Here is a 26,777-nt window from a genome sequence, read left to right on the forward strand (position 1 = left end):
GAGTGCTCAAATGAAGCCCCTGCTGGGGTGGGCAGAGTTGGGGAGCCAGAGAGCCAGGAAGATAATGTCTATTGTGTTTCTCCTTTCTTTACATATCAAGGAAATAAATGATTCTCTGCAGAATGTTTTCAGGCAAATCTTTCTTATAAAGGCCAATATTAGAACCAGGCAATATATGACTAGGGTACTACATTCTCTATAATTTCTGGAGTCAAACCTACCTACTAATAGATCACAACAGGGTAAAATTTGAAGCCCTTTGCTGTCTGATGGATCCCTTTTCTACATTATCTTTTAAATACCTCTGGGAAAGTAATAAATATATTTTACTATCAGTCTAACTTTTCTACCTATGTTTTTTAAAATATCACATTTTTCACAAAAAGAAAAAAATCTTTACACAAAGCTCAGAAGTACACATAAAATATTTCAGTCATCCAATAGCCATTTACTGAACATCTACAGTGTACAGTGTGAATAATAATTGTACATAGATGGATGCAATAGACATGGGGACAAGTTCATATAATAGGAAGAAGAATGGGCACCTGGGTGACTCAGTTAAGCATCTGCCTTTGGCTCAGGTCATGATCTCAGAGTACTGGGATCCAGCCCCACATTGGGCTCCGCCATCAGTAGGGAGTCTGCTTCTCTCCCTCTCCCTCTGCCCCTTCCCCTGCTCTCTTTCTAAAATAAATAAATAAATCTTTAAAAAAATATGAAGGAGGAATTGCTGAATGATAAATGATGTATTTGATGTGTTCTAGTACTTCGGGGAAGGGAAAGTTAATAAGTTTTATGGGGGAGTAGACCTGGACCTTATAATTTGGATAAGATATAAACAGTCCAGGCAGGAATGAGAGGAGAAGGGAAAAACATAGGTAAATCTCTTAAATTAAGGAAATCGTATGAACAGTAAAGAGCAAGTCACTTAGTTTGTTAGAACTTAGCCATTTTGCTGGGTTTGAATGCCAGTTCAAGGATTTTGAAGTCAATTCTATATATCATGGGAAGCCGCTAAAAATTTTCAGGTAGGAGAGTAAGTGGGATAAGTATGGTTCCTTTGGGAAGATTCATTTATATCAGCAGTAGAAAGGGAAAAAAGAGAAGGAAGGGACCGAGATTTGGAATGCTGCTGGTGGTGGAAGAGGTTTGCAGGAATCCAGGAGCAGTAACTAGCGTGAGAGAAACAGGAGAGAAGGTGAGATGTGAAATCAGTGCCATGCTGGCAACAGCTGTGGGAGCTGAGAGGTGGGAGCAGAGACAGCTCCAGGGTTTTGTTTTTCCCGAAAGGTAGAGAATCCAGGAGCAAGGGCACATTTGGTGGAAAAGATAATTATTGTTGGACCTCTTGGCTCTGAGGCATTTGAGAAGAATCCAGCTGAGAGTCACAGTGAGCATGTATGAAGGGCCAGTAAATCGCTCACATGGATTTGCTTATGCTTACGTACATGTTGGTTTCCCTCTACAGCAGGGAGAGCTCCTCCAGGCAGAAGGACTGCACGTAATTTGTCTTTCTGTTTTCAGAGAAGGACTTGCAACATGGTAGATGTTCAGTAAATGCTGGTGACTTTCTATACAGATCTAATCTGGTGATAGGAGGAGGAACTCGCAGACATGCTCTCCACTCTCCATTAATCTATTCTTCCCTACCTCCCTCTTTCTAATTTCCAGCCAGAAAGAAGATGAAGAAAGAAAGAGAAAAGAAGAGGAAGATCAGAGAAATGCTGCAGGGCATAGTTCCCATGGCAGCGGTGGCGGAGGAGGCAAAGCTCAGGTGAGAGGACCTCTAATTCCCACAGGCAGGGTGGACACAAGTCACTGACAAGGGCACCGCGGCCAAGCCCGTGGTAAAGGGGAATGGAAGTCATGCAGGGTGTAAAAATATCCTGGGAAGGACAGGGGACTTTCCCCTTGAAATTGCAGGGTAATATCTCAGCAATTTTTCATCTCCTTTGGGTGTATTTTTACTTCCTTAAACCTGGAATAATTAACATGATGACGTCATCTGTGTCTCCTGACCCCTTTTTACATAATGTCGCTCTCAGGCCAGTAACTGATCCCAGGAGAGATAGTGGAGCTGTTCCCTGTTAGCATTTCATGCTCTTCCTCTTCTCTAAGTACTCTCTCTTTCCCTCAGTGAAGCCACATGTGAGAGGGAGACTTTCTGTTGATCCATGCAGCATATTAGGTGAAACAGCAGGGTTTTTCAGAGCCAGATAGTTTGGAGTACAACCCTGCCCCTGCCACGTAGGACTTGTCCAGTGTGGAATAAATGACTTCATCTTGCTAAACTCTAGTTTCCCTTATTCAGCAGTGCTCTTTTTTTTTAGTATATGTGCTGCCGAAGCAAGCACTTCAGCAGTGCTCTTACAGAGGATAAAATAAAACAATTTAGGCAAGTTTTTAGCACATTTCCTGAGACATTTTGAAGGGTCAGAATGACAGTAACTGCGTATCAACCCCTCCTGGGCATGTGAACAGCACTGCGTAAGATGATAGCTGCTTGGTCTCTCTTCTTATGACCTTGGGCTATCAAGACCATCTCTTTGCTTCCAGATCCAACACAGGCTCAGCATATGTCTTTGATAAATTCTGGCTATTCTGTTTTTCCATCTTTCTCCTTAAGGAGGCTATATCCTCACTTTCAAGGGGAAAACCTGGCAAGGCCCTTTGTCTCTCTACTCCACAGTTCGCTTGAGCCTGTCTTCTTGGCATTTTGCGTAACTTTGTATTTTCCTCCAGCATTTCTTTCTCCCTACGATCTATATCAGAGGTCAGCAACTTTTTTTTTTTTTCTGTAACAGCCAGATAGCAAGTATTTTAGGCATTCTGAGTCGTTATAGTCACTGTCGCTTCTATTTAGTTCTGCCACTGTTGTCGGAAAGCAGCCATAAATATACCTGAATGAGTGAGGGTATGTTTCAACTTTTATTTATAAAACCCCATATATAAAAACAGACAGCAGGACAGATCAGTCCTGTAGGCTCTAGTTTGATGACCTCTCATCCATGCTATTAAATCCCAGCAAGCTTGATGATTTCCCTGTATAGAATCTCAAACGCAGTATTATTATCCATGACAACTGGCATCTTAGGATATTGGTGATTCCAGTCCCCCCTTTCTCTGTAGATAGCCATGCTAGATGTTACATGTAAGAGGAGGTAAATCAGAACTTTTCTTAACTCAAATTGTTTTGAATTGAATTTGTTAAACTTAACAGCAATACAATAGATCAGGTAATCTGGAGGCCTACTCTCCTTTTCTTCCTCAGGACCAATGCGCAGAGTTCCGGGACAAAATGCAAAATGGAAAACTCAGCTGTACTCGGGAGCGTGATCCTGTACGTGATGCTGATGGCAAGTCGTACAACAATAAGTGTATCATGTGTAAAGAGATACTGTAAGTACTTCTTTCCTCCAGCAGTCCAAAACATAGTCCCCATTTCCCCCTGAATGACTGGCTCTTTCTCATTTACTTACAACTCCCTCCAGGAACATTACTGTTTTTGTTAATTCCCAAGTAGTGTCTCTTTCTCATATGTTGCCTGAGGAACCACAATCCCTACCAATGGCAGCTAATCAGTGTCTGCTTCCTGCTCTATTTTTTCTGTCATAATTCTGTGACCCGTAAGTGCCATCCCAGTAGATAATTGTGCTTTTGAACATACGATGCCTAAATCCTATGGAGAGTCTGTGAACGTCGTCTGGGATAGCTCACCGGCATAGTTTAAGAGGCCTGTTTCTTGTATGCATACAACACATTTATTGTATAATCTGGGGTGTGCTGCTTCTGTTTTCCCATGGTGAATGGTGCTGAATTGGAGTGCTTGATTATCCAACTCAGCCACACTTGATTTGTGTTCCCAAGGCAAGTTAACAACATAACCACTGCTGTATATTAAGGTAGTTTTCTAGGTGGCCTTGATCGGTACTCGTAGTTCTAAAATTGGATGCCTGTAGCACAATTCTATTAATTATGGCATGTAATCAATACGTAATTAGTAAGTAATGCTTCCCCACACATACACCTTTTTCACCTTTCTCCTTGAAAAGAAATGACAATCTTGTGATAGTATAGGCCACGTGAGAAAATCTAATTAGTATAAATGTTGCATTTTACAGATGAGAAAACCTGAATTTTTTTTTTAAGTTCAAGGTTTCATGGGGGAGTGAACTTCAGAGCTGAAACCAGAATTCAGTTCCTCTGGATACCAGTCTAATATTTATTCACATTACAAAAAGTCTTTAATAGAAACAGGGCAGTAGACTATAGCAGTGCTGGGGTTTTAGCATCAGGTGATTTGAGCTTCATGTTCCAAGACAGGTTATTTCATCCCCCAGGCTTCTGTCTGCTTGTATTTATAATGCAGGTAGAGGCAGCAGTAATCATCAGAGCCACATAATGTTTCTTATGAACGTTAAATGAGCAGAACTATGTAAAAACTCCTAATACAGTGCCTTGCACAAAGTAGGCGTGGGATAAATGTGTCCAGTAAATAATACATAACAGCATAATCACTGATTTTATGATCTCTCACACTATCCTATTACCCTCTGGTCCAACTTTTACTTTGCAAATACAACTAACATAATCGAGATAGCTTTTCACTTATGACTTTGTTTCTTTTGCATCACATATTAATAGGACATAATTTGGTTAAGGAACAAATAATTCTCAGATGCACAGAGCTATGAAGATAAAATTTTGCCATTGTGACCAGTATCATCTATGTTAGAAGATACTTACGTGGAGTATTTTTTAAAAACACAACACAAATAGAATATTTTTTATGATCTTTGGAAATCGTTCGTCTGACAATAAATGGTTTTTGACTCTCTGCTATGTAACAGACCCTCCTCATGGACAAGCATTCTTGATGTGAACAAGACAAAGTTCCTGCCATGGAACTATAATATAATATAGAAAAGACAGGTTATAAATAAATAAAGAAATAACTGCAGAGCACAAGGCCAGATAGCAATGGGAAAGTAAAACAGAAGGCAACAGGAAAGGATTACAGTTGCTGCTTTGTTTATGGTATTCAGGGCAGGCCTGACATGTGAGAGATACTGGTAAAAAGTGAGTGAAGTGAACCATCTGGACATCTGGAGGAAGAAAGTTTCAGGCAGAGCAAGAACCAATGCAAACTTCTGAAGATGAAAAATTACCAAGCTCAAGAAACAGAAAGGAGGTCATCATGTCTCAAAATTATTGCATGGAAAATTGCAGGAAAAATGAGTTTGAAGAGATCAGATAAGGTTTTTTTTTAGACCAAGAGAAGGATGTTGGATTTCATTCTATGTGTGATCAAAGGTCACTGGAGGCTTTTGATCAGCGCCATGATTATCACGAGAATTCCACTAAACTGAATCATTACAGTACCCTCTTTTTCCAGTAGTACTTGATTAAAATATCATGACTTCATATATGCTTGAATCTCTAGGATATGTTTTATTGCCACTTTACTACACAGAGGGAACTCCCTCAAAAGAATATATACATATTCAGGTTATATACATTCATACACATGTTTGTTTTGTGAACAAAACCAAACAAAACTTTGAAAGAGATAAAAGTGTTTTAGAGTTTGGCAGTATTTGGATCTTGAGCCAACTGCATTGGAATGACCTGGCTTGTTAAAAGTTAGGCTAGAATCCTAGTTTAGATCTTGCCAGTAAACCTGTTGGGATGGTCAGTGAATCTGAACTTTTAAAAATCTCAGTGTTTCTTAATGCACATGAAAACGTAGGGGGCCACTGACATCAGTATTTTATCAGAAAAGTAAGAGATTAAAAAACAAACAAACAAACATGATCCCAAAGTACTTTCTAGATTACTTGTCTTTTTTTCTGTCTTGGACTCCATTCTTTAAGAAATAATATTCTAATGGGTTGCCTTACTTGTCAAGGCACTAGGATGATGAGTTGGTGGTGAATTAAAAACCACAACTTTTGATGGAAAGATGAGGACACTGGGCTTAAGACCTGAAACTTGCCTCTAAATATCTGATGGGTTAATATCCAGAAGAGGTCATGGATTCAGCAAACCTGTTCTGTGTTTTCCTGGGACTGTGAAGTAAGGCTGAAGGACAAAAGTTAGAGATAAATTTGGACACAAATAAAGGAGACTTTGAAATTACTTGAGTTGCTCTACCTATAATATCTACCTTATATACCCTGTGATAAGGAAGATTCCTAATAACAAAGCTGGCTGTCCGCCTCAAGGATGCACAGACATTCTCTGTGAAGGAGGTGGTTTAGGATATCCGAACTGTAAGGCTACTTCCAAACCTGAGTTTGGGTTAACATGATGACTATTGACTTTTCTATTCCAGGGAAAGAGAAGCAGAGGAAAAAAATAAGCCTTCTGGCTACAGATCAAATGGGACTGAATCAGCACCAGAAAAGGTGAGTCGTAACTAGATTTTGACAAGAATGGTCTTTCTGTAGGTCAGCACTTGGCAACCAAAAATAGGGAAGGAAGGGACACCTTTGTGGCTCAGTCAGTTAAGCAGTTAAGGGTCTGCCTTCCGCCCATGTCATGATCCCAGGGTCCCGGGATCATGTCCAGCTCCCTGCTCAGAAGGGAGTCTGCTTCTCCCTCTACCTGCCATTCCCCCTGCTTGTGCTTTCTCTCTCTCTCTCTCTGACAAATAAATAAAATCTTAAAAAAAAAAAATTAAAAAAAAAAAACAGGCAAAGAGAATGTCAGTGTTACCACTGAAGATCTTTGCCCTAAGATCAGAAGCCATCATACATGTCAGTATTGCTAGTAACTTGTTCAATGTAGATATTTAATACCAAATGGAAATCTTTCAGTCTAACATATTATAAAGCACTTTTACAAATAGTAGTTTACTTCATTGTCTGAATAGCCTGGTCAAACACCTTTTTTAACTTTAATTTATAGATGGGGAGAATGAGGCTTTGGTACTGTCACAAATTACTATCAAAAATGGCTTATCACAACACAAATTCTCTTTGTGGAGGCTCTAGAGAAGATCTGTTTCGTAGCCTTTTCTAACTTCTAGAGGCTACCTGCATTCCTTGGCTCATGGCCACCTTTAAAGTCAGCAGTGGTCAGTTGAATTGTTTTCATGCTGTCTTACTCTGCTACTGACTTTCCTGCCTCCCTCTTTTACTCATGAGAACCTTTCTGATTACACTGGGCCACCCAGATAACTCAGGATAATCTCTCCGTGGTAAGGGCAGCTAATTAGCAATCTTAATTCTATCTTCATCCTTAGTTTGTCCTTACCGTGTCAACCTACATATTTACAGGTCCCAGGAATTAGAATGTGGACATGTTTTAGGTCATTATGCCACCTCCCAGCAGGGTTAAGTGGCTCTCTGACTCTCAAATCAAAATCTTCGGATTTTCAAGCTCAATCAAATACTATGTGAAAACAGCCATTTCCAATATAACCTTTCCTTCTCTTTAGGACACATGTGATGAATTTAGAAGCCAAATGAAAAATGGACAACTTATCTGCACTCGAGAAAGTGACCCTGTGCGGGGTCCAGATGGCAAGACACATGGCAATAAGTGTGCTATGTGTAAGGACAAACTGTGAGTATTTTCAAAAATGGGCCTTTAATTGTGAATATTGAAGTATGATAATCATTTCTTATCAGTTTGAAAAATGACTTCTTTTTAAAAACATCTAATTATTAATGAGGTGCTTTTCACTTCAGCTGAAATGTTTTTTTCCATTTTTTCTTCAAGGGAAAGGGAAGCAGCTGAAGGAAAAAAGAAAGAACAGGACAGCTTGAGAAACACAGGAGAAAAGAACAATGAAAACCAGGTAGTGTGTGTTAGATGTATTAGTACCTAAAGCTGGAATCTTGGGGGTAAGGTTAATTCATTCAACAACTATTTATGAAATGTCTGTCCCACTCTGTCCCACTCATTCTGTATATAATGATGAACAGGAAAGCATGGCCAGGTCTTGCAAAGAAATAGCATGCTATTCAATGCCCTGAAAGCAACCCTGATGCAATAACCATCTATTTGCAGGACCAATGACAATCGTCAAGCTACTGTTATTATCAAGTGGATTTCTTCTCTGAAGTTTTATTTTTTTTAAAGACTTATTTATTTGAAAGAAAGAAAGAGCATGTGCCTGTGGGTTGCGGGGAGGGGCAGAGGAAGAGAATCTCCAGCCCACTGAGCACAGAGCCCAACATGGGGCTCTATCTCATGACCCATGAGATCTCCACCTCAGCCGAAACCAAGAGTCAGATACTTAACTGACTGGGCCACTCAGGCGCCCCTCTTCTCTGAAGTTTTAAAGCAAATAATCAAGCAAATAGATAGCAAAATTATAAACAAAAAAGCAAATATCCAAAACTTGGAGCTCCAGAGGGTAAATTCTTGATTTGGCGTTCCAGTGCCATCTTGTATTCAATAAGGGCTTTAAAAATAATGTTCGGTGCTTTACAACACTAACACATAGAATATGACACAGCACAATCTCTTCTAATCCATCCATGGACTCTAATTAGAAAAGAGAAAATATGAAGTTTCCCCAGGAAAGTTTTCCTGTTAAGGAATATTAATGAGGGAACTTTTCATTTGGTCTATACTGACTTATAAAATGAACCATTAATAGTAATTTTCATTTTTTTTTAAAGATTTATTTATTTATTTATTTATTTGACAGACAGAGATCACAAATAGGCAGAGAGGCAGGCAGAGAGAGAGGAGGAAGCAGGCTCCCCGCCAAGGAGAGAGCCTAATGCGGGGCTCGATCCCAGAACCCTGGGATCATGACCTGAGCCGAAGGCAGAGGCTTCAACCCATTGAGCCACCCAGGCACACCAGTAATTTTCATTTTTAAAAAATATGTTGGGAATATCTGTTACTTACTTTGGTAATTGAATGGTCTTGAGGTAAGATTGTGTCATACAACTTCAATCATCTCTAATAGGTATCTATTCTATTTATAATCTTGGGCGATATTTTTCTTTTTTTAATACCTGTTTTAGAAATTTCAAACAAAAAATATATATTCATATTATTAAAATTGTCCAGACATTTTCTGTGTTTGTGTGGCAAAAAGAGACCTGTTACTCTGAACAGAAGATTCACAACAGCTGTGTTTCAGTTTCAAAAAGGAAAGAGAAGTTTATTATTATTATAGAAACCTAATAGGAACAGAAGAAGAAAGGAATCTACGTAGATGAAAGTATTGTAGGCAGTAAATGAGAATTAGGCAAAGTTACATCAAATCAGGTACTCACAACATCTGACCTCATTAGATGGGGAAGCCCATGAGAATAGCCTGACTGGAGTCTCAGCTGGAGACCTGGACTGAGCATCCTCCCCTCAGGTGAGTGAGACTTCCAACCGACCCTCCCCATAAGGGCCTTTTTCATAGGGTAAATAATAGGGGTTGAAATTAAACATTTTCCACCTACCTGCAGTTTGCAGTGAGCTGTATTTCTATGTTACCATGTTTCTATATTTTCAAGGTACCTGGGCTCTGTCTGTTTGCCTCCCCTCCCAGATTCCATTCCAGGGGGCCAGCCCAGCCTTGAGCAGGAGGGGGTGTGAGACAAGATTTGTAGTGCCTGGCGCCCAGAACAGAAGGGCCATCTGGAGGCCAAATAATATATTTCAAACTACCAGGCTTACAGGATTATTCACACAACATGAGTCTCACAAATTTCTTAGCCTGCCTGTGTACATGCAGATCCAGGTGGTTGTTTATGCAGGACAAAGCATAGTAACATTTATCCATATGGACCACGTGCCCAGGACAAGCTTCTAGTTCTAGAATAAATGTCAGGAAGCTATAATGTACACATGAAGAGTACAGTCAGTAACATCGTAGTAACTCTGTATGGTAACAGACGGTAACTAGACTTACTGGGGTGACCATTTTGCAAAGTATGCAAATGTCAAATCACTATGTTTATCTGAAACTAATATAATCAATTATACATCAATAAAAAATTAAAAAGTCTTCCCAAAATCTATGCAGCAGGTGGTATTGTTCTAGAGTTTCAGTTGAGAAAAGCTCAGATAATAACTACATGCCGATAAGAGAAGAGCTGGAGATTGTACCCATGAAGCAAAGATGGATGCACAGGCAGATGGGTGCTATCATAAACATATACGTATGTGGGATTTTGTGTAGCTGGCAATGGAAATAATTCTAGCAGCTTCCAAAAATGATCGCTGTGAGACATTTAATATTTTGATCAAGTATTCCAGAGAACTTTTTTAATACTGCAGATAAAAGTAGGTCTGGAGTTTTTCATGGATATCAGTTTAAAGAAAGAAGGATAGGAGCAACTGGCTGGCTCAGTCAGTTGAGCGTCTGACTCTTGATTTTGGCTCAGGTCATGATCTCAGGGTCATGGGATCTGGCCCCATGTCGGGCTCCCTGCTCAGCGTGGAGTCTACTTGTCTCTCTCCCTCTGCTCCTCCCCCAACTCACACACACTCTCTCTCTAAAATACATAGATACCATCTCTTGAAAGAAAGAGAGAGGGAAAGAAAAGAAGGGAGGGAGGAAGGAAGGGTGACTGCCATCCATGTTACTAGCAGTATTTTTCTAAGTAATTTTCCCATATCTTTCCTTTGGCTATTTGAGCTTTCATGTAATTTTATGACAAATTTCTATAGATGTTCAAAAAGTTCATCAGAGGCCAGATCCTGTGGATTCATTTTCACTGTCTTCTTTTTAAAGTTCTTATTTTTCATTAGATATAAAATGCAGCTTTATCTGTTTACAAGTGTTTAGGGGTTTTATTCTCTGCCACATAAAAGCACAGAAAATAACAAAGCTCATTACAGATTTCTGATCACAATTCCAGCACTGACTTTACTTAATCTCTGAGACTTATTTTCTCATCTATAACATGAGGATAATGAGTGTTTATCATCTATAAAATGGGGATAATGAGTGTTTATCCTGTGTGCTCTTAAATCCATTAGAGCACACAATAAAATGCCTGGCATATAATAAAACAATTTTATTTTATAATAAAATAAAATAAAATAAAATTGTTCTTAAGGAACAGAGCTAAATGTCTTGCCAAAGAGCACCTATCAGTTCGTTCTGGGGCTTACTTATGTGTGGAGTGATGAGTACGCTGCAGGGAAACAGGTTTGGGGCTCAGCCCGCTAAAAATTGCATTAACACAGTACAGGCTGCCTGAGGTAGGAGTGAAATTCCATGAGGACGAGGTCATTGTTTGAGAGGGATGCCATGGAGAGAATTCTAACTTCCTACACAGATACTGAATAAAGAGCATCTGAAACATACTCCATCTCGAAAATTTTGTTTTTTCTAGATTTTTCTTTCCCCTCTCAAGTATTATGAGCTTATGTCTCACAAATTATGTTTTAAATTTTAGAGATCAGACTATTGTGATAGCAACTTTTTTCTGTTCTCTTGGCAGGATCAGTGCCACGAATTCCGGAGTATGGTGAGAGAGGGGAAGCTTATCTGCACCAGAGAAAATAACCCTGTTCGAGGTCCAGATGGCAAGATGCACGTCAACAAGTGTGCTATGTGTCAGAGCATTTTGTACGTTAAGAAGATTATCAATCAGTTTGATGGGTGGTTCTTATTTACAAGGACATGGTTCTTTTTAATTTAAAACCTTAGGCCCTGGGCATTGTACATGAAAAATCTACTAGGCCTTCACTTTAGAAGATGAGAATGACCTTCTAGAACACGATCACAAGATGTGTTTATTTTGATGATCACAATCATACACGGAGCATCTGGGACAGGGAGACAGCTGTTGTTTGGTTCCCAAATCCTGGCTTTCAGAGAGGAAATACATCAGCTGAGTAAAGGGCCATGTGCCATATACTTCCTCTTGTATGTAAAGGAAACAATTTCTATATAATAGACTTTTTGTAAGAATTCAAGGAGATAATATTTTTCAGACATTTATAAACTTGAAAGCAATATAACCACATGAAGAAAATCAATATTGGAGAGTTCAGTTCTAATTTAATATGAAAAAGAAAAGGAGAAATGAAGCAACTCTCCATGAGAGCCATATAAATACTTTACTAAGGAAAAAAATACAATGGACTTTTAGGAGCTTAGCATTCTGAAGGACAGTGTAGTAACTGAATTTCTGAAAGTTCATAGCATTGCCACAAATGCACTATGAAAATTAGAACAGTTAAGACTCATTAGTGAAAAAACAAGTATTTTAGATATTTTTTTAGATATGAGAAAATAGTGTTAGATTTGCTAAAGTTTAGAACTAGGGAAAAATTTTAAAAACAGTAAAAACAAACAAAAAACTCAGTAAGAACCCTTTTTTTATTCTGCAGCGAGCGAGAAGCTAGTGAAAGAAAAAAGAATGATGAAGAAAAATCAAGAGCCAAGCCCTCAGATGATGCAAAGGTCATTTCTTAAAAGATGCAAAGATAACTGTTTAACTTTTCATCCTCAGAATCTGACATTCTCCTCCAGTTTTTTGGATAATGGGAATGCCAATGTTTTTCTTCAAAGAAAATAGGTTTTGCTAATATTTCATTTTGGTTATAACATATTTTTGTCTGACTTTAAGGTTTGATATTTTTCTCAGTTTTATAAAGAATTTGCCCACGATGTGAATCAAATATTGCTCTCCTCTTTGGGAGAAATATGGATTGAAAAAATAGAGTGTAAGATTCTTTACCACCGCCACCACATGCTTTCCTCTGACACTAAATGTGAAATGAGGCTTCAGGTAGCTTGTTGACATTGATTTTTACAATTCACGTAACGTACACTAATATCAAAGCCTCCCCTTTAGCTTCTCTCCTTGATGTCTTTTTTTTGTTGTTGTTTCCTGTTTTCTGTTTCAGCGTCAACAAATCAATAGTGTGTGTGCGTGATGCTGCCTTTTCTTTTTACTTTTCAAGCTTGCAGAAAAGACATCTTCATTCAGTCCTTTGCAGTGATAATCACATTTGTGGCGTTAGATCCCTATGATACTGTCCTTTGCTCAAGAGTACAGCTCATGTGGAATGCTGGGGTGGCTCAGTTGGTTAAGCATCTGCCTTTGGCTCAGGTCATGATCTCAGAGTCCTGGGATTGAGCCCCGCATTGGGTCCCTTGCTCAATGGGGAGCCTGCTTCTCTCTCTATCTGCTTGTGTGCAGTTCTCTCTCTGATGAATGAATTTTTTAAAATATCTTAAAAAAAAAAAAAAAGAGTGCAGCTTATGTGGAAAATGAGGGGAAGGAAGGAAGGAATCTGGGAAGAAAAAGGTGAGGGAGACATGCTCTATCAGGTGTTCACCCTGCATTTCCAGGACCAGGCAGAGAGTTTCAGAATGAAGTGTTTAAAGTCTGGGCATTCCTTGGCTTCCATTGCCAGGATAAGGGCAGTGAGTCTGAACTCAGAGCTAAGAAAAAACTTCCTAAAATCAAGTTTTAGAAAGGGGAAAAATCCTGTTCACTTCCCCTTTCTCATTTTCTAGGATGAGTGCAGTAACTTTCGGCAGTACGTGAGGAATGACCGGCTCACATGTACTCGAGAGAATGACCCTGTGCGTGGTACTGATGGAAGATTATACAAAAACAAGTGCTATATGTGCAGAATGATCATGTGAGTAGGAGGATCCTGTTACCCCTCCAGCTATTGGGGGGTTTGCATTTTTATTTTTTAATTTAAATTTTAATTTTTTAGTGTAAAGGTGTCTTTATTAAAGCATAGGGACAGGACCCATGGGAAATGCATCTTTAGAAGTTGCCGATTAAATAAATGTGTGCTCATAAATCCACAGCATCCTTAGAATAAGTCTTTAGATTCAATGCTCTTAGGTTAAGAACACCTGTTATGGGAGACAGGAAATCCAGATGTGAATTCTAACCAGAATATTTACTAGCTGTGTCACTGGAGAAAATTTTTTTCAATTCTCAGGATCGTAGCTACAAGAAATTCTTCCAAGTCTTTATTCCATAACTAGATCAGACTCAACATAGAAGTCTTTGTCAGAAATACAGATATTTTACCCCCCAAAATGTATTTGGCAGAAAATTCAGGGCTAAGGAATTTGTTGTTTAGAAGGGATTTCTAGGTTATTTCAATGAACAACCATATTTGGGGACTAATGGACATGATTGATACTGATGATGATGATTATGGAAACACTGAAACTGTGAACATAATTATAATAATTAGTATCTTTTTTTAGCTCTTTGTAGTATGTTCCTGGAGACAGGAATTACCAATACCATCCTCTTTTTATGTTCTAGAAAAGCTAAGCTCAAGGGATTTAGGCAACTTGTCCAAGGTCATACATCTATTAAGTGATGAGTGCTCTAAACCAGTTCCCCATTATATAGTTTTCTTACATCATCCTCTGGTTGAATGTTCTGTGGTTCTATCATATTTTATTTAGTATTGCATAGCTTCCCACTGGAAGTTATAGGTGCTAGTCTTTATGGCTATAACTTTAAACTACTTTTTATCTTCTTCTGTAGTCAAAAAGAAGCTTTGGAAAGGGCAAGAATTGGGGAGAAATCATTCCACATTAGATCTACAGAGGAAAACAGCCCAACTGCCTCCAGTTCTATTCTGGTAAGAATTACTATTCCTGAAAAGCTACTTATTAAGTTAATGCCTTAAGTCTGTTGCCCCTCCTCCTCCATGAGCTTCATTTCCAGAGAGAGGCCTTGGAAAGGGGAATTCAGTGTAGTCCAAACCCTTTGTATGTAGTTCCAAGCTCAGTGAGAGTTCTGGGATGACTCATCAATGCATTATTCTGTGCTCTTTTAGATTATTAGCCCTGTTCCAAGCCAATTTAGTACATTATTGAAATTTTAAAACGTGGGTGTGCCGTGAATGTGACTTACTGCACATATGGTCACATAAGTAGTGAGTCTCAATTCTGTAATTTCAGCAGGCCAAAAAGACTCCTCATCCAGCTTCTTCTCTATCCCTCTCCCCAAATCAACCCTCTTTCCAATAGCCTAGAGAGGTGTGCGGAGCATTTTCACACTTGTGAAATTCCATGATCAGCGATTCACAGTGGCTAAAACTTGTTTATTCAAAATACAAGCTGATGGGCATCAGTAACGTACCCTAGTGTAAATTAGCCTAAGAGGTTTGCTTTTTAGGGCTTTGTCAAAGTCAGGAATAGAAAGAAGGAAAGGGAATAAGAGCATATTCATGAAGTAGCATATCAAATTGGCCTCTAAAAGTAAAACTTTAGCATCTAGCCTGATGACCCAGAAAAAAAAGAAAAAGTATTAAACATGAATTTAATCTTATTATTTGCCCAATTTAAGTAAGATAGTAGATGAGTTACACTAGTGAAATATATACTAATTACAGATTTCTAGTAAATTAGATGCTACCCTAGGAATCCCATAAGCATGGAGAGAAACTATTCACAGAATCTCTTCTTTTTTCCCCTAGCTTTATTGAGATGTAATTGACATAACACTGTAAACTTAAGATGTACAGTGTGTTGATTTAGTGCCTTTTTTTTTTAATTTTTTTTTATTTTTTCAGCATAACAGTATTCATTATTTTTGCACCACACCCAGTGCTCCATGCAATCCGTGCCCTCTACAATACCCACCACCTGGTGCCCCCAACCTCCCACCGCCCACCCCTTCAAAATTCTCAGATCGTTTTTCAGAGTCCATAGTCTCTCATGGTTCACCTCCCCTTCCAATTTCCCTCAACTTCCTTCTCCTCTCCATCTCCCCTTGTCCTCCATGCTATTTGTTATGCTCCACAAATAAGTGAAACCATATGATAATTGACTCTCTCTGCTTGACTTATTTCACTCAGCATAATCTCTTCCAGTCCCGTCCATGTTGCTACAAAACTTGGGTATTCATCCTTTCTTTCTTTCTTTCTTTCTTTTTTTTTTTTTACAGCTTTATAAACATATATTTTTATCCCCAGGGGTACAGGTCTGCGAATCGCCAGGTTTACACACTTCACAACACTCACCATAGCACGTACCCTCCCCAATATCCATAACCCCACCCCCTCTCCCAACCCCTTCCCCCCATCAACCCTCAGTTTGTTTTGTGAGATTAAGAGTCACTTATGGTTTGTCTCCCTCCCAATCCCATCTTGTTTCATTTACTCTTCTCCTACCCCCTCAACCCCCCATGTTGCATCTCCTCTCCCTCATATCAGGGAGATCATATGATAGTTGTCTGTCTCCGATTGACTTATTTCGCTAAGCATGATACCCTCTAGTTCCATCCACGTCGTCGCAAATGGCAAGATTTCATTTCTTTTGATGGCTGCATAGTATTCCATTGTGTATATATACCACATCTTCTTTATCCATTCGTCTGTAGATGGACATCTAGGTTCTTTCCATAGTTTGGCTATTGTAGACATTGCTGCTATAAACATTCGGGTGCATGTGCCCCTTCGGATCACTATGTTTGTATCTTTAGGGTAAATACCCAGCAGTGCAATTGCAGGGTCATAGGGTAGTTCTATTTTCAACATTTTGAGGAACCTCCATGCTGTTTTCCAGAGTGGTTGCACCAGCTTGCATTCCCACCAACAGTGTAGGAGGGTTCCCCTTTCTCCGCATCCTCGCCAGCATCTGTCATTTCCTGACTTGTTAATTTTAGCCATTCTGACTGGTGTGAGGTGATATCTCATGGTGGTTGATTTAGTGCCTTTTTAAGTTGCAAAATGATACCACCCTAGTGTTAGTGAACACCACCATCACCTCACATAATTACTATTTGTGTGTGTGTGGTAAGAACATTTAAGATTTATTCACTTACCAACTTTCAAGTATAAAATACAGTGTGATTAGCTATAATCACCATGCTGTACATTACACCCCCAAACTTACTCATCTTGTAAGTGAAAGTTTGTACCCTTTGACTAATGTCTCCCATTGCCCCAGTCCCCTCCCTCCACCATTCTACACTCTGTTTCCGAGATTGCATTTTTAGGTTCCACATATAACTGATACCATACAGCATTTGCCTTTCTCTGACTTATCTCAGCATAACACCTTAAAGATTTCATCTAAGTTGTCATAAATAACAAGATTTCTTTCTCGTGGCTGAATTATATTCCAGTGCTCTCTCGGTGTGTGTGTGTGTGTGTGTGTGTGTGTGTGTGTGTGTAACATGTATTCTTTATCCACTTACCTACTGATGGACATTGAGATTGTTTTCATGTCTTGGCTATTGCGAATAAGAAAAAAAAAGCATTTTACTGAAGTATAATAGTTGTATAGAAGAAGTGTGCTTATCAGAGTGTACAGCTAAATGCAGTATTGCAAAGTGACCACAGATGTGATATTAGCACCTACATCAAGAAATGAGACACTGCCAGGGTGCCTGGGTGGCTCAGTGGGTTAAGCCTCTGCCTTCAGCTCAGGTAATGATCCCAGGGTCCTAGGATCAAGCCCTGCATCGGGCTTTCTGCTCACCGGGGAGCCTGCTTCCCCCTCTCTCTCTGCCTGTCTCTCTGCCTACTTGTGATCTCTCTCTCTCTCAAATAAATAAATAAAATCTTTAAAAAATAAAAGAGAAATGAGACACTGCCAGACACCAGGAGCCTCACGGTTCTTCCTAATGTACAATCTGGTTTTGAGCTGAGCTTTCTCTTGGAGAAGAGAACCAAATTTATTATTCATTTTGTCATCCATTCATTCATTTTACAAATGTTTACCGAACTCCTACTATTTTCCACACATTATTCATGTGTATGAGAACAATAGTCATAAGCAAAGCAGACAGAACTCTACATTCATGGAGTTTATGTTTGAAGAATATAGTTAGTAGATAATGTGAATAAATAAATGTAACTCCAAGGGGAAAATAAAGTAAAATAATGATATAGTAAATACTGGGATCAGGGTCAGGGTCAGGGGGAGTACAGTTTTAAGTAGCCTGTACAGGAATGCACTCTGAGGTGACATTTATACCACGGCCTAAATGGATTGATACCATACATGTTAAGTTAGAGAACAGCATTCCAAGAAAAGAATAGCAGATCCCCAAGGAAGGGGTCAAAGGACAGCAAGGAGTCCAGGATAGTTGAAATAGAGGGACCTCAGAGAGAGCCATAGAAGGGGAAGTCATTACAGTAATAGGAGGCCATATTATAAAGGATTTTATAGACCATATTAAAGATATTGACTATTATTCTGAATGAAGATTTTAAAAAAAAAAGGACTGATGTGATCTGGTTTGCTTTTTAAAAGACTAACTCTGGGGGCACCTGGGTGGTTCAGTTGGTTAAGGGACTGCCTTCCGCTCAGGTCATGATCCTGGAGTCCTGGGATTGAGTCCCACATCAGGCTCCCTGCTCAGCAGGGAGTCTGCTTCTTCCACTGACATCTCTCATTCTCTCTCTCTCTCTCCCTCTCAAATAAATAAATAAAATCTTAAAAAAAAAAAAAAGACTAACTCTGCCTGGTATAATGAAAATACATTACAGGGAGGCAAGAGCAAAATCTGGACAGCTGGTTAGTCATAGCAGTAGTCAATGGAAGAGATGACACTAGTTCATGCCATGGCAGTAGTGGTAAAAGTCATGAGAGGTGGTTGGATCCTGGGTCTGCTCTGAAGGTGGAATCAACCACAGTTGGTTCAGAGTTGATGTACTGTGTAAGAAAACAGAGAAGCAGCCTGTCATTGCTTCTTTGTAATGATTTATCCTAATGGTTTTGAATCTTGTAGTGGCAGATACCTGAAATAATACTAAGGATATATCTGGTTCATTCCTACCTTTGCCAGTGATTCATTGAAGGTGCTTGTCTAAATTCTCCCTGAGTATCTATCAATATGGAACTCAACATAATCTAAAGCAGTTCATGGGATGTTTTAAATTTTATTTTAGAGAGAGAGAGAGAGAGATATCCTTACCCTTTTCTTATATAGTCTGTCAACTCTGAACCAATTATGATTAAATCTTAAAACTTTCATCTTTGCCAATCATGTATTTAGTTACAACTTTCCCTCAAATCACTGCTTTAGCTGTGGTGATTTGGTAGTTTATTTTTTTTTTTGGTAGTTTATATTTTTATTATCATTCAGTTTAAAACACTTCTACATCCCATTATGATTACCTTCAGTCATGAGTTACTTTTATAAGTAAGTGTGTTGGTTGATTTTTAAATACTGAGTTTCTATGACCTATGTTGCAGTTCCTTTACTAATGTTTTAATCAGATGTGATTGAGGAAATCAAAATATTTTTCCAAGCCCAACCCTCTTGAGTGCCATTGAGTAAATATGATTTGTTTTACTCCTTCAGGATTCTGAGATGTGCAAACACTACCGAGTATTGCCCAAGATGGGTTACCTTTGCCCAAAGAATTTACAGCCTGTCTGTGGTGATGATGGCCAGACATACAACAATCCCTGCATGCTCTGTCATGAAAACCTGTAAGTATATAAGTGGCACTATCATATCTTTGAGTGTAGAGGTTCTTGACTATGGTGTTAATCCACAGACCTGCACTCTATCAACTTGAGGTGTGTTACACCAATTTACTAATCATAGCAGTTAAAATTCAAATTTTGTGGATGATCTTATTCAAATATAAAATAGAGAGGATTGGAGGTTATCTTTTTGATTAAGTTGCTTATATACTTTACTGAGTGGAAGAGAAGGAAAAAGTGGTGGGGTTACAACAATTAGAGAAAGTCTCTATGAGTCCATGTACAGTCATGGCAATGAGAACATCATCCTTGTGTTGTGTAAAAAGAAAAAAAAAATTGAGAATCATTACTGTGTTGAGTCTGTCCAGCCAATAATTTCTACTGGGCCCTCTGACTACCTGATAGGTAGTCATTTGTTCCCCCTGGAACAAATGGTGGGCTTGGTGTGGGCTCAGATTTATTACTGCCTGTGCATCTGTGGGCATATTATCTCATCATTCTCAGATTCACTTTTTCCACTGCGGAAATGCAGATCACTGCGGAAGTGCACACTTCCAGTGCAAAAGTTCTCTGGGCCAACTGGTTTCACTGGGTTTTTAAGAAGAATTGCCATTTTTATTTAAAATTAAATATGAGGGATTTGTTTTAATATTGTCATTATGGATTTTAGCTTTTTACTTCTCTGCTCAAATACTATTTTACCCTCACCTCCAGTCACATGCCTCATGTTTGACTAGCTGTCTGTGAAAGTGCGACGACAAATCTTAACTCTTCCATCCCACCCCAAGCCCACCCCAGATTTACACTGTAGTCCATGTATGTTCTTGCCTTCTGGGGACACCATAGGCAAAGTTCAGAATGTGAGGATTGGACACTCTACAGTTTATACATTTAGAATCATATCTGAATGTGAGTTCTTTATGTGTTCTGACATCTGTAGGTAAGACACTCCCACATTCACTCTCTCACTGAATCATCACTACGTGCTGTGAGTGCTATTATCTTCATTGTACACAGGGTGAATCTGAGGTTCAGAGAGTCCAGGTAATTTGTTTTAAGTCACAAAGCTAGGAAGTAGATCAGACAGGATTTTTACCTTGTTGGTTTGGGTCTAAATACAGTTCTTTTTTTACTACACTACTTTTATATCCAAGGCAGTAATTCTTTAAACATTTGGGGTTCAAAAGTTCCTTTGATGACATGGAGAAAGTTACCTTTTTCTAGACAAGAAAAGAAAATGAAGCAACATTAACAATTTGTATGCATAGTATTTGTGGGCGCATAAATCTCTTGAAATCCAGAAGCACCTGGGTGGCTCAGTCTGTTAAGGGTCTGCCTATGGCTCAGGTCATGATCCCAGGGACCTGGAATCGAGCCCCCACTCTGGGCTGTCTGCTGAACAGGAGCCTGCTTCTCCCTCTCCCTGCCACTCCCCCTGCTTATACTATCTGTCAAATAAAGAAAGAAAATTTTTTAAAAAATCCATTCATGGATATTACAGATTTTTAGGAATTAAGAAATCTCCATTTAAGAAATGAATGCAACCAGGGAGCCTGCTTCTCCCTCGGCCACTCTGTCTGCCTGTGCTCACTCTCTCTCTCTCTCTCTGACAAATAAATAAATAAAATCTTTAAAAAAAAGAAATGAATGCAACCATTCAGGAATTTGTTACAATATATACCTTAACTTCAACCCAGAAATTCTTCAACTTCCCTTTATTGTAAATGTCAGGGCCTAAATTACCCTCCCAGTGTTCTTTAAGCATTCCATTAACTGTACAAACCCATAACAAGTGATACTCTAATCAAGGGAACTTTAGAGTTAGAAACTTTGATGTTAAAAATATTAATAAGGCATGCCTCAGGATGGATTGTTTAGCAAAGGAACTGGTAGTATATATTATAGAGAGAAGATCCAAGCTATCCCAGGCAAGAGGAAATGGTATTGGTTTCTGTAGTCTTAGAGGGAAGCCATTTCAACTTGAGCAATGTCCAAGGACAAGTCAAACTGCCTTGATAGATAGTGAGTTTCCCATCACCAGAGGCAAACAAGCAGATGTTTGATATACAATATTTCTGAAAAGAGAGGCATTAAATTTCATACCTTTTAAGATTTCTTCCAGCTATTAAATGCAAACTGTATGATTACGTATTTTGTGTTTTATAAAATCTATATTCTATATATATATTATATATTTTTATCTTATATATAAATTGTATTTTGTAATCACACATTATAGGTATTCAGTAAAATGAGGCTTCTCTGTGGGATCCAGTTTTCCCATCTGTAAAATAATGGCTTTTGGAATAGATGGTCTCCAAGTGTATTTCTAACATTGAAAAATTTCATGAGTATATAGGTGAATGAAAGGTGATGGAATGAATCCAGGCCTGGGGAATGAATCTGCAGCTAAATCCTGGTGATACTGGGAGGTAGTTGAATTCTGATCCTGGGTTCTACCTGTAATTTCAGTTCTGGTTTGATGCGGGATGTCATCCACGTTGATCCTTGTTTGTTCTCTTTTCTTACCCTGTCAGTTTCTCCATCTTTTTAATTTCCTCTGCTCTGTTTTAGAATACGCCAAACTAATACACACATACGCAGTGAAGGGAAGTGTGAAGAGAACAGCATCCCAGAAACAACCCCTCTCGACTTGCCAGCATCCGTAAGTACGCTGCGTTCGCGATTACTGGGCCAGAGCCAATTGGTTCTGCTTCGTGTCTGCCACCGACCGATAGACATTTCTCTGCCAAGGGCAGTGATCCTGGGTTATATAATCCCAGAACTGGTCACATCTTCATTGTGACGATAAGTAAGCAATCACTAAAATAAGCAGGGATAGTAATAATAGTTCGTATTTTAAGTGTTTACTATTAACTGGGATCATTAATAGATTATTTGTGAGCAATGTCCCTCACATAACACTTTTACAAAGTAGGCTTTATTTCCTGTGATTTACTATAAAGAGAGAAGAAAAGATTAGGAGAGGTCACATAGTGATGGAACTGAATTTCAGCCGTTTCTGGGTAACCCCCATGTTCTTGCACTTCACATTGTTTCCCACTTCACATTCAACTGTTTCCCAACATGAAAAGCTGGCCTTGTCATTTAAATCCCTGCAACAATTTTTTTATTATTATGCTCAATTAGCCAACATGTAATACATCATTAGTTTTTGATGTAGTGTTCAGGGATTCATTAGTTGTATGTACCACCCACTGCCCATCACCACACGTGCTCTCCTTAATACCCATCACCCAGTTACCCCACCCTCCAACACCCCTCCCTTCTGTAACTCTCAGTTTGGTTCCCAGCTTCCAAAGTCATGGTAATATCCTCAAATGCAGTCACCAGGGAGAATAGCAAACTCGATAATGTCTGTCAGAACATCCTTGCAGCCTGCAAAATTGACAGCCTTTGTAGAGTTTGCCATTTTCCCTGGTGACTGCATTTGAGGATGCTCTTCCACAGGCAAGATGGTATGTAACTTGGGGGCAAATGTAGGAATTTTGTTGTAGGAAATTTAGAAATGTTTGTTACTAGGTAAATATGGGTTTAAATTCTGGTTTTTTATAAAAGTTCCTCATATATGAGACCTTTGGCAAGTCAAAGATCTAAACCAAAGATCTCACCAGGTTATTGAAAATACTCAATAAATACTGACTTTTAAGCATTTGGCACAGTGTCTACAAACCAATGGCATTGATTATTATTATCACTGTTATTATTATGCCAAAGAGACCAAAGTATGAACTTAGACAAAGAGAAGAGTCTGTAGTGTAAACTTAGAGAAAGAGATCCTGGCACAGTGCTTATGTATGTTTAATAATTACAATGGATTATAGTTTAATAACTTATATTTGATGTTAAAAATATACTTACATTCAATAAAAATGAAATAGTATAATAAATTACATTGATGAAATAAAAATTTATTATTATTCACAACTAGTTTCACTTCCACTGCCACCAAAAGCTCTGGCAATAATGGAATTGGAGACTATTTGGCGAGATTTGGGGCTCCTGAGGAACAGTAGATGAGAGCACATTCATAAGAACTACTTTCTCTGCCTGCCTCTCTGCCTACTTGTGATCTCTGTCTGTCAAATAAATAAATAAAATCTTAAAAAAAGAACTACTCAGTGAATCTTGATATGGGACACTGGAAAAACAAGAGAAAGAAACTCAGTGGTTTGGATTTTCCGTTAGCAGCTGGATGGTTGGGTAGAGTAGGCGGAGTATTGGGGTGAAGCCAGAAGACCTTCATCTTTCCTCCCGTGGGCCTGACAGGCATTGGTGTATTTGAGGTCTTTACACATCCATAAAGAGATGGTATCATCTTTTGTTCTAGTCCCCACATTGTGTTTGCTGTCTTATTACATATAAATTCTTAGTGGTTTGCTCCTTATTTTATTAACAGAATATAGTATCCTTCCCACCTCACAAATATACCTGATTACATGTAACTCAGGACAGTAGGTAAAAATAATCTTTATGTGAATCTTAAAGATCACTTTAGACCGCATCTTGCTGTACTCTCATGTAGACAACTTGACAAAAAACTTTATGAGAAATTTGCCATAGGATTACTAATAAGGTGTATTTATTCAAATATGGAAGAATCTTGACAGGGCTAAGCGTAAAAGGTTTTGTAAGAGAGTTTCTTTTCCTTTTTCAGTGTTTTCTTTCCACTAGAATTACACAACACATTATTAATGACAGGACTTATTTATGGTGTTAGATGATGGAATAAATCATTAGAACAAAAGGCGTCCTGAATATGGGTTCAGTTCCCTCTGTATGATTCAGGGGTGTGATCTTGGATACACTAAGGTGCTACAAGTGGGTCATGGCCCAGTGTTGCTCTGACAGCTATGATGCATGCACGTTCTGGAGATTGAAAGTGATTGCCTGAACTATATAGAAAGATTCTCTGAGAGAGTCTGGAATCTGAAGAATGAATGAAAGGCCAGACAGTCACAGCTCTCCTAGAAAAAGAGACTGACGATTCTAGAATGTGTACTCATGCTTAGTATCTAAGAAGTATTTTCTATTATACAAGAACTCCCAAGATTTACATAACTCAGAGTTTTATGTGCTCTTTCTTGTGCACATCCTCATAGTAGGCCTGTGATTAGGCAGGGATTATTATCTTTCCCATTTTACCGTAAATCAGCCTGGGGGAGATACTGCAATTATCAGAGTTATTGAACATTCTGTGTTGCATCTAGTATAGATCTTCTGGCTTCATGGCTTCTGCTCTGCCACCTTGCCTTAGTTGTCAGGAAATTTTGAAAACCAGGGGCTCTAGAAAAGGGATTATATACCTCAATTAAATAAAAATTAGCTACCTTGAAAGGACATTTCTCTGTTAAGGAAAATACCAATACTATTTTGTGAGATGAATAAATGACTATTCTCAGTTCCATGGTAAAGCTTTTCAAGATATCACAAGACCATAGATTGCCAACCTCAAACCAAAGGAAATCTCCTGGGGTGAATGTGAGAACTAAAATGGAGGTCTGGGTTTGGAATGATAGTGCTACTGGCTGACACTGCATGGTTATATGGGAAAAAAAACTTCCTGAGGCCCTTTTTTTCTTTTGAAAAAATGTTTAGGTGTTGATCTGATATTTTATTTTATTTTATTTTATTTAAGATTTTATTTATTTATTTGACAGAGATCACAAGTAGATGGAGAGGCAGGCAGAGAGAGAGAGAGGGAAGCAGGCTCCCTGCTGAGCAGAGAACCCGATGCGGGCCTCGATCCCAGGACCCTGAGATCATGACCTGAGCCGAAGGCAGCGGCTTAACCCACTGAGCCACCCAGGCGCCCTTGATCTGATATTTTAAATGTCCATTTCAAGAGCATATATATATTGGATGAGTCAGGCAAGGAAGTTAGCTGATGAAATTCTTATGGCCTTAAACAGCTTACAATAGTAAAGCATTAGTGTTCGAGGAATTGGATTTAAGTTCTGACCCAGTGTGAGACTTTGGCAAGTCACTAACCTTCTCTGGAGTTCTGTTCCCTCCTCTGTGAAATGATGTTACTGACACCTACCTCTTTTCATTGCCAGGGTCTGGTCACACATGATCACACATGCTGAGGGTCACAGAATACCAAGGGCAGAGTTAGTATTTATATCTACTGCTGCAGGTAGTGTGTACTAGGTGCTTGGTACTCATTGAACCAATTGAATAAAATGTGAAAGTGATCATAAATGGTGAGTTCTTGGCAGACTGCAAGGCTGTATTGGTTTCTTTGTCTTACAGTACACCTTAAATGTATAACCCACATTTCTATAATATCTCTTAGTTTCTAGCACCTAACCTATTCATCTTCTCTTCCAGGACAAATGATGGAAGAATTGGTGAAAGCCATGAGGGAAAATATATGCCCCAATTCTGAATCACCTAACCCTCACCATCTGTACAGAGAAAGAATTCTTCAGAGCTTGTCTTATTTACTACAGAAAACCATTCAGAGCTATTGGGGGAATGGACTCACTGACCTTCAGTCTTTCCCATCTCTTTCCTCCTAGATTCTGTGATCTGAGGGCACAGAGACACCTCCATCTGTCTGTGCTTAAAAACTTCCTGATCACAATGCTATCTGTTCAAATACTTGTTCAATAAAAGTAAACCCAGCAGAACACCCTTTCCTGGGATTCCTCATCACTGCCTGGATAATAGGAACGTCTTGTTTGTTTGTTTGTGTGTGTGTGTGTGTTTACAGAAGCTGAAACTCTACCGCTTGGCTTGTTAAGCTATTGGTGGACACAGAATGCTCACTTTTTTTCAGATTCAAATTACTGTCATAGTTGGGAAGACATGTCTAGAAGAGAGGTAGGGAGCTATGAGTTCCCTGGCTTTCAAGAGCTGTATAAGACCAAACCAGCTATGAATCACCTTGGTACCTGTCACCTTACCAGCTCTTCTCCTTTCCTTCTGTACTTCCACAGAGCGTAACTACCACTGTTACCCAGATAGCATCCAAAGTCACAAACCAGTAGTTTCTCATATTCAGTCATGTTGCCTCTCTACTATTTCCTCTCAGGGCCTTGGACCCATGGTCTGGGGCAAGACTAAGGAAATGAGAACTACTGGTGTGTCACATGTCTCCAGAACAGCACTGTCCATTAGAAATAGAATTCAAATCACATGTAATCTCCAATTTTTCTAGTAGATACAAAAGAAATGGGTAAAATTGACTTTAATGATATATTTTATGTAGCCTAGTATGTCAAAACTATCATCATTTCAAAATATAACCAATATAAACTTTCATTTTAACCAGGTCTTTGATATTAGTATATGTATTTTGTATTTCCAGCATATCTGTTTGGACCAACCGCATTTCAAATGCTTCATAGCTACATATAACTAGAGGCCACTAAACCAGACAGTGAGCTCATGCACC

The 26,777-nt window shown here is 38.9% G+C and overlaps 1 protein-coding gene across 1 annotated transcript in view; it reads left to right on the forward strand.

The window, feature by feature from the left end:
* Nucleotides 1-26,039, forward strand: part of SPINK5 (serine peptidase inhibitor Kazal type 5) — a 78,495-nt gene extending 52,456 nt beyond the window's left edge. The window contains exons 22-33 of the mRNA XM_047731512.1: nt 1,675-1,777; nt 3,275-3,402; nt 6,338-6,410; nt 7,445-7,572; nt 7,729-7,807; nt 11,415-11,542; nt 12,310-12,382; nt 13,445-13,572; nt 14,451-14,547; nt 19,227-19,357; nt 21,929-22,019; nt 25,709-26,039. Coding sequence (XP_047587468.1) covers nt 1,675-1,777; nt 3,275-3,402; nt 6,338-6,410; nt 7,445-7,572; nt 7,729-7,807; nt 11,415-11,542; nt 12,310-12,382; nt 13,445-13,572; nt 14,451-14,547; nt 19,227-19,357; nt 21,929-22,019; nt 25,709-25,717 — 1,168 coding nt within the window. The 3' untranslated portion in view covers nt 25,718-26,039. The remainder of the gene's footprint in view (nt 1-1,674; nt 1,778-3,274; nt 3,403-6,337; nt 6,411-7,444; nt 7,573-7,728; nt 7,808-11,414; nt 11,543-12,309; nt 12,383-13,444; nt 13,573-14,450; nt 14,548-19,226; nt 19,358-21,928; nt 22,020-25,708) is intronic.
* The last annotated feature ends 738 nt before the right edge of the window (nt 26,040-26,777 follow it).

Source organism: Lutra lutra, chromosome 5, assembly GCF_902655055.1.
Source record: "Lutra lutra chromosome 5, mLutLut1.2, whole genome shotgun sequence".
Classification (NCBI taxonomy): Eukaryota; Metazoa; Chordata; class Mammalia; order Carnivora; family Mustelidae; genus Lutra; species Lutra lutra.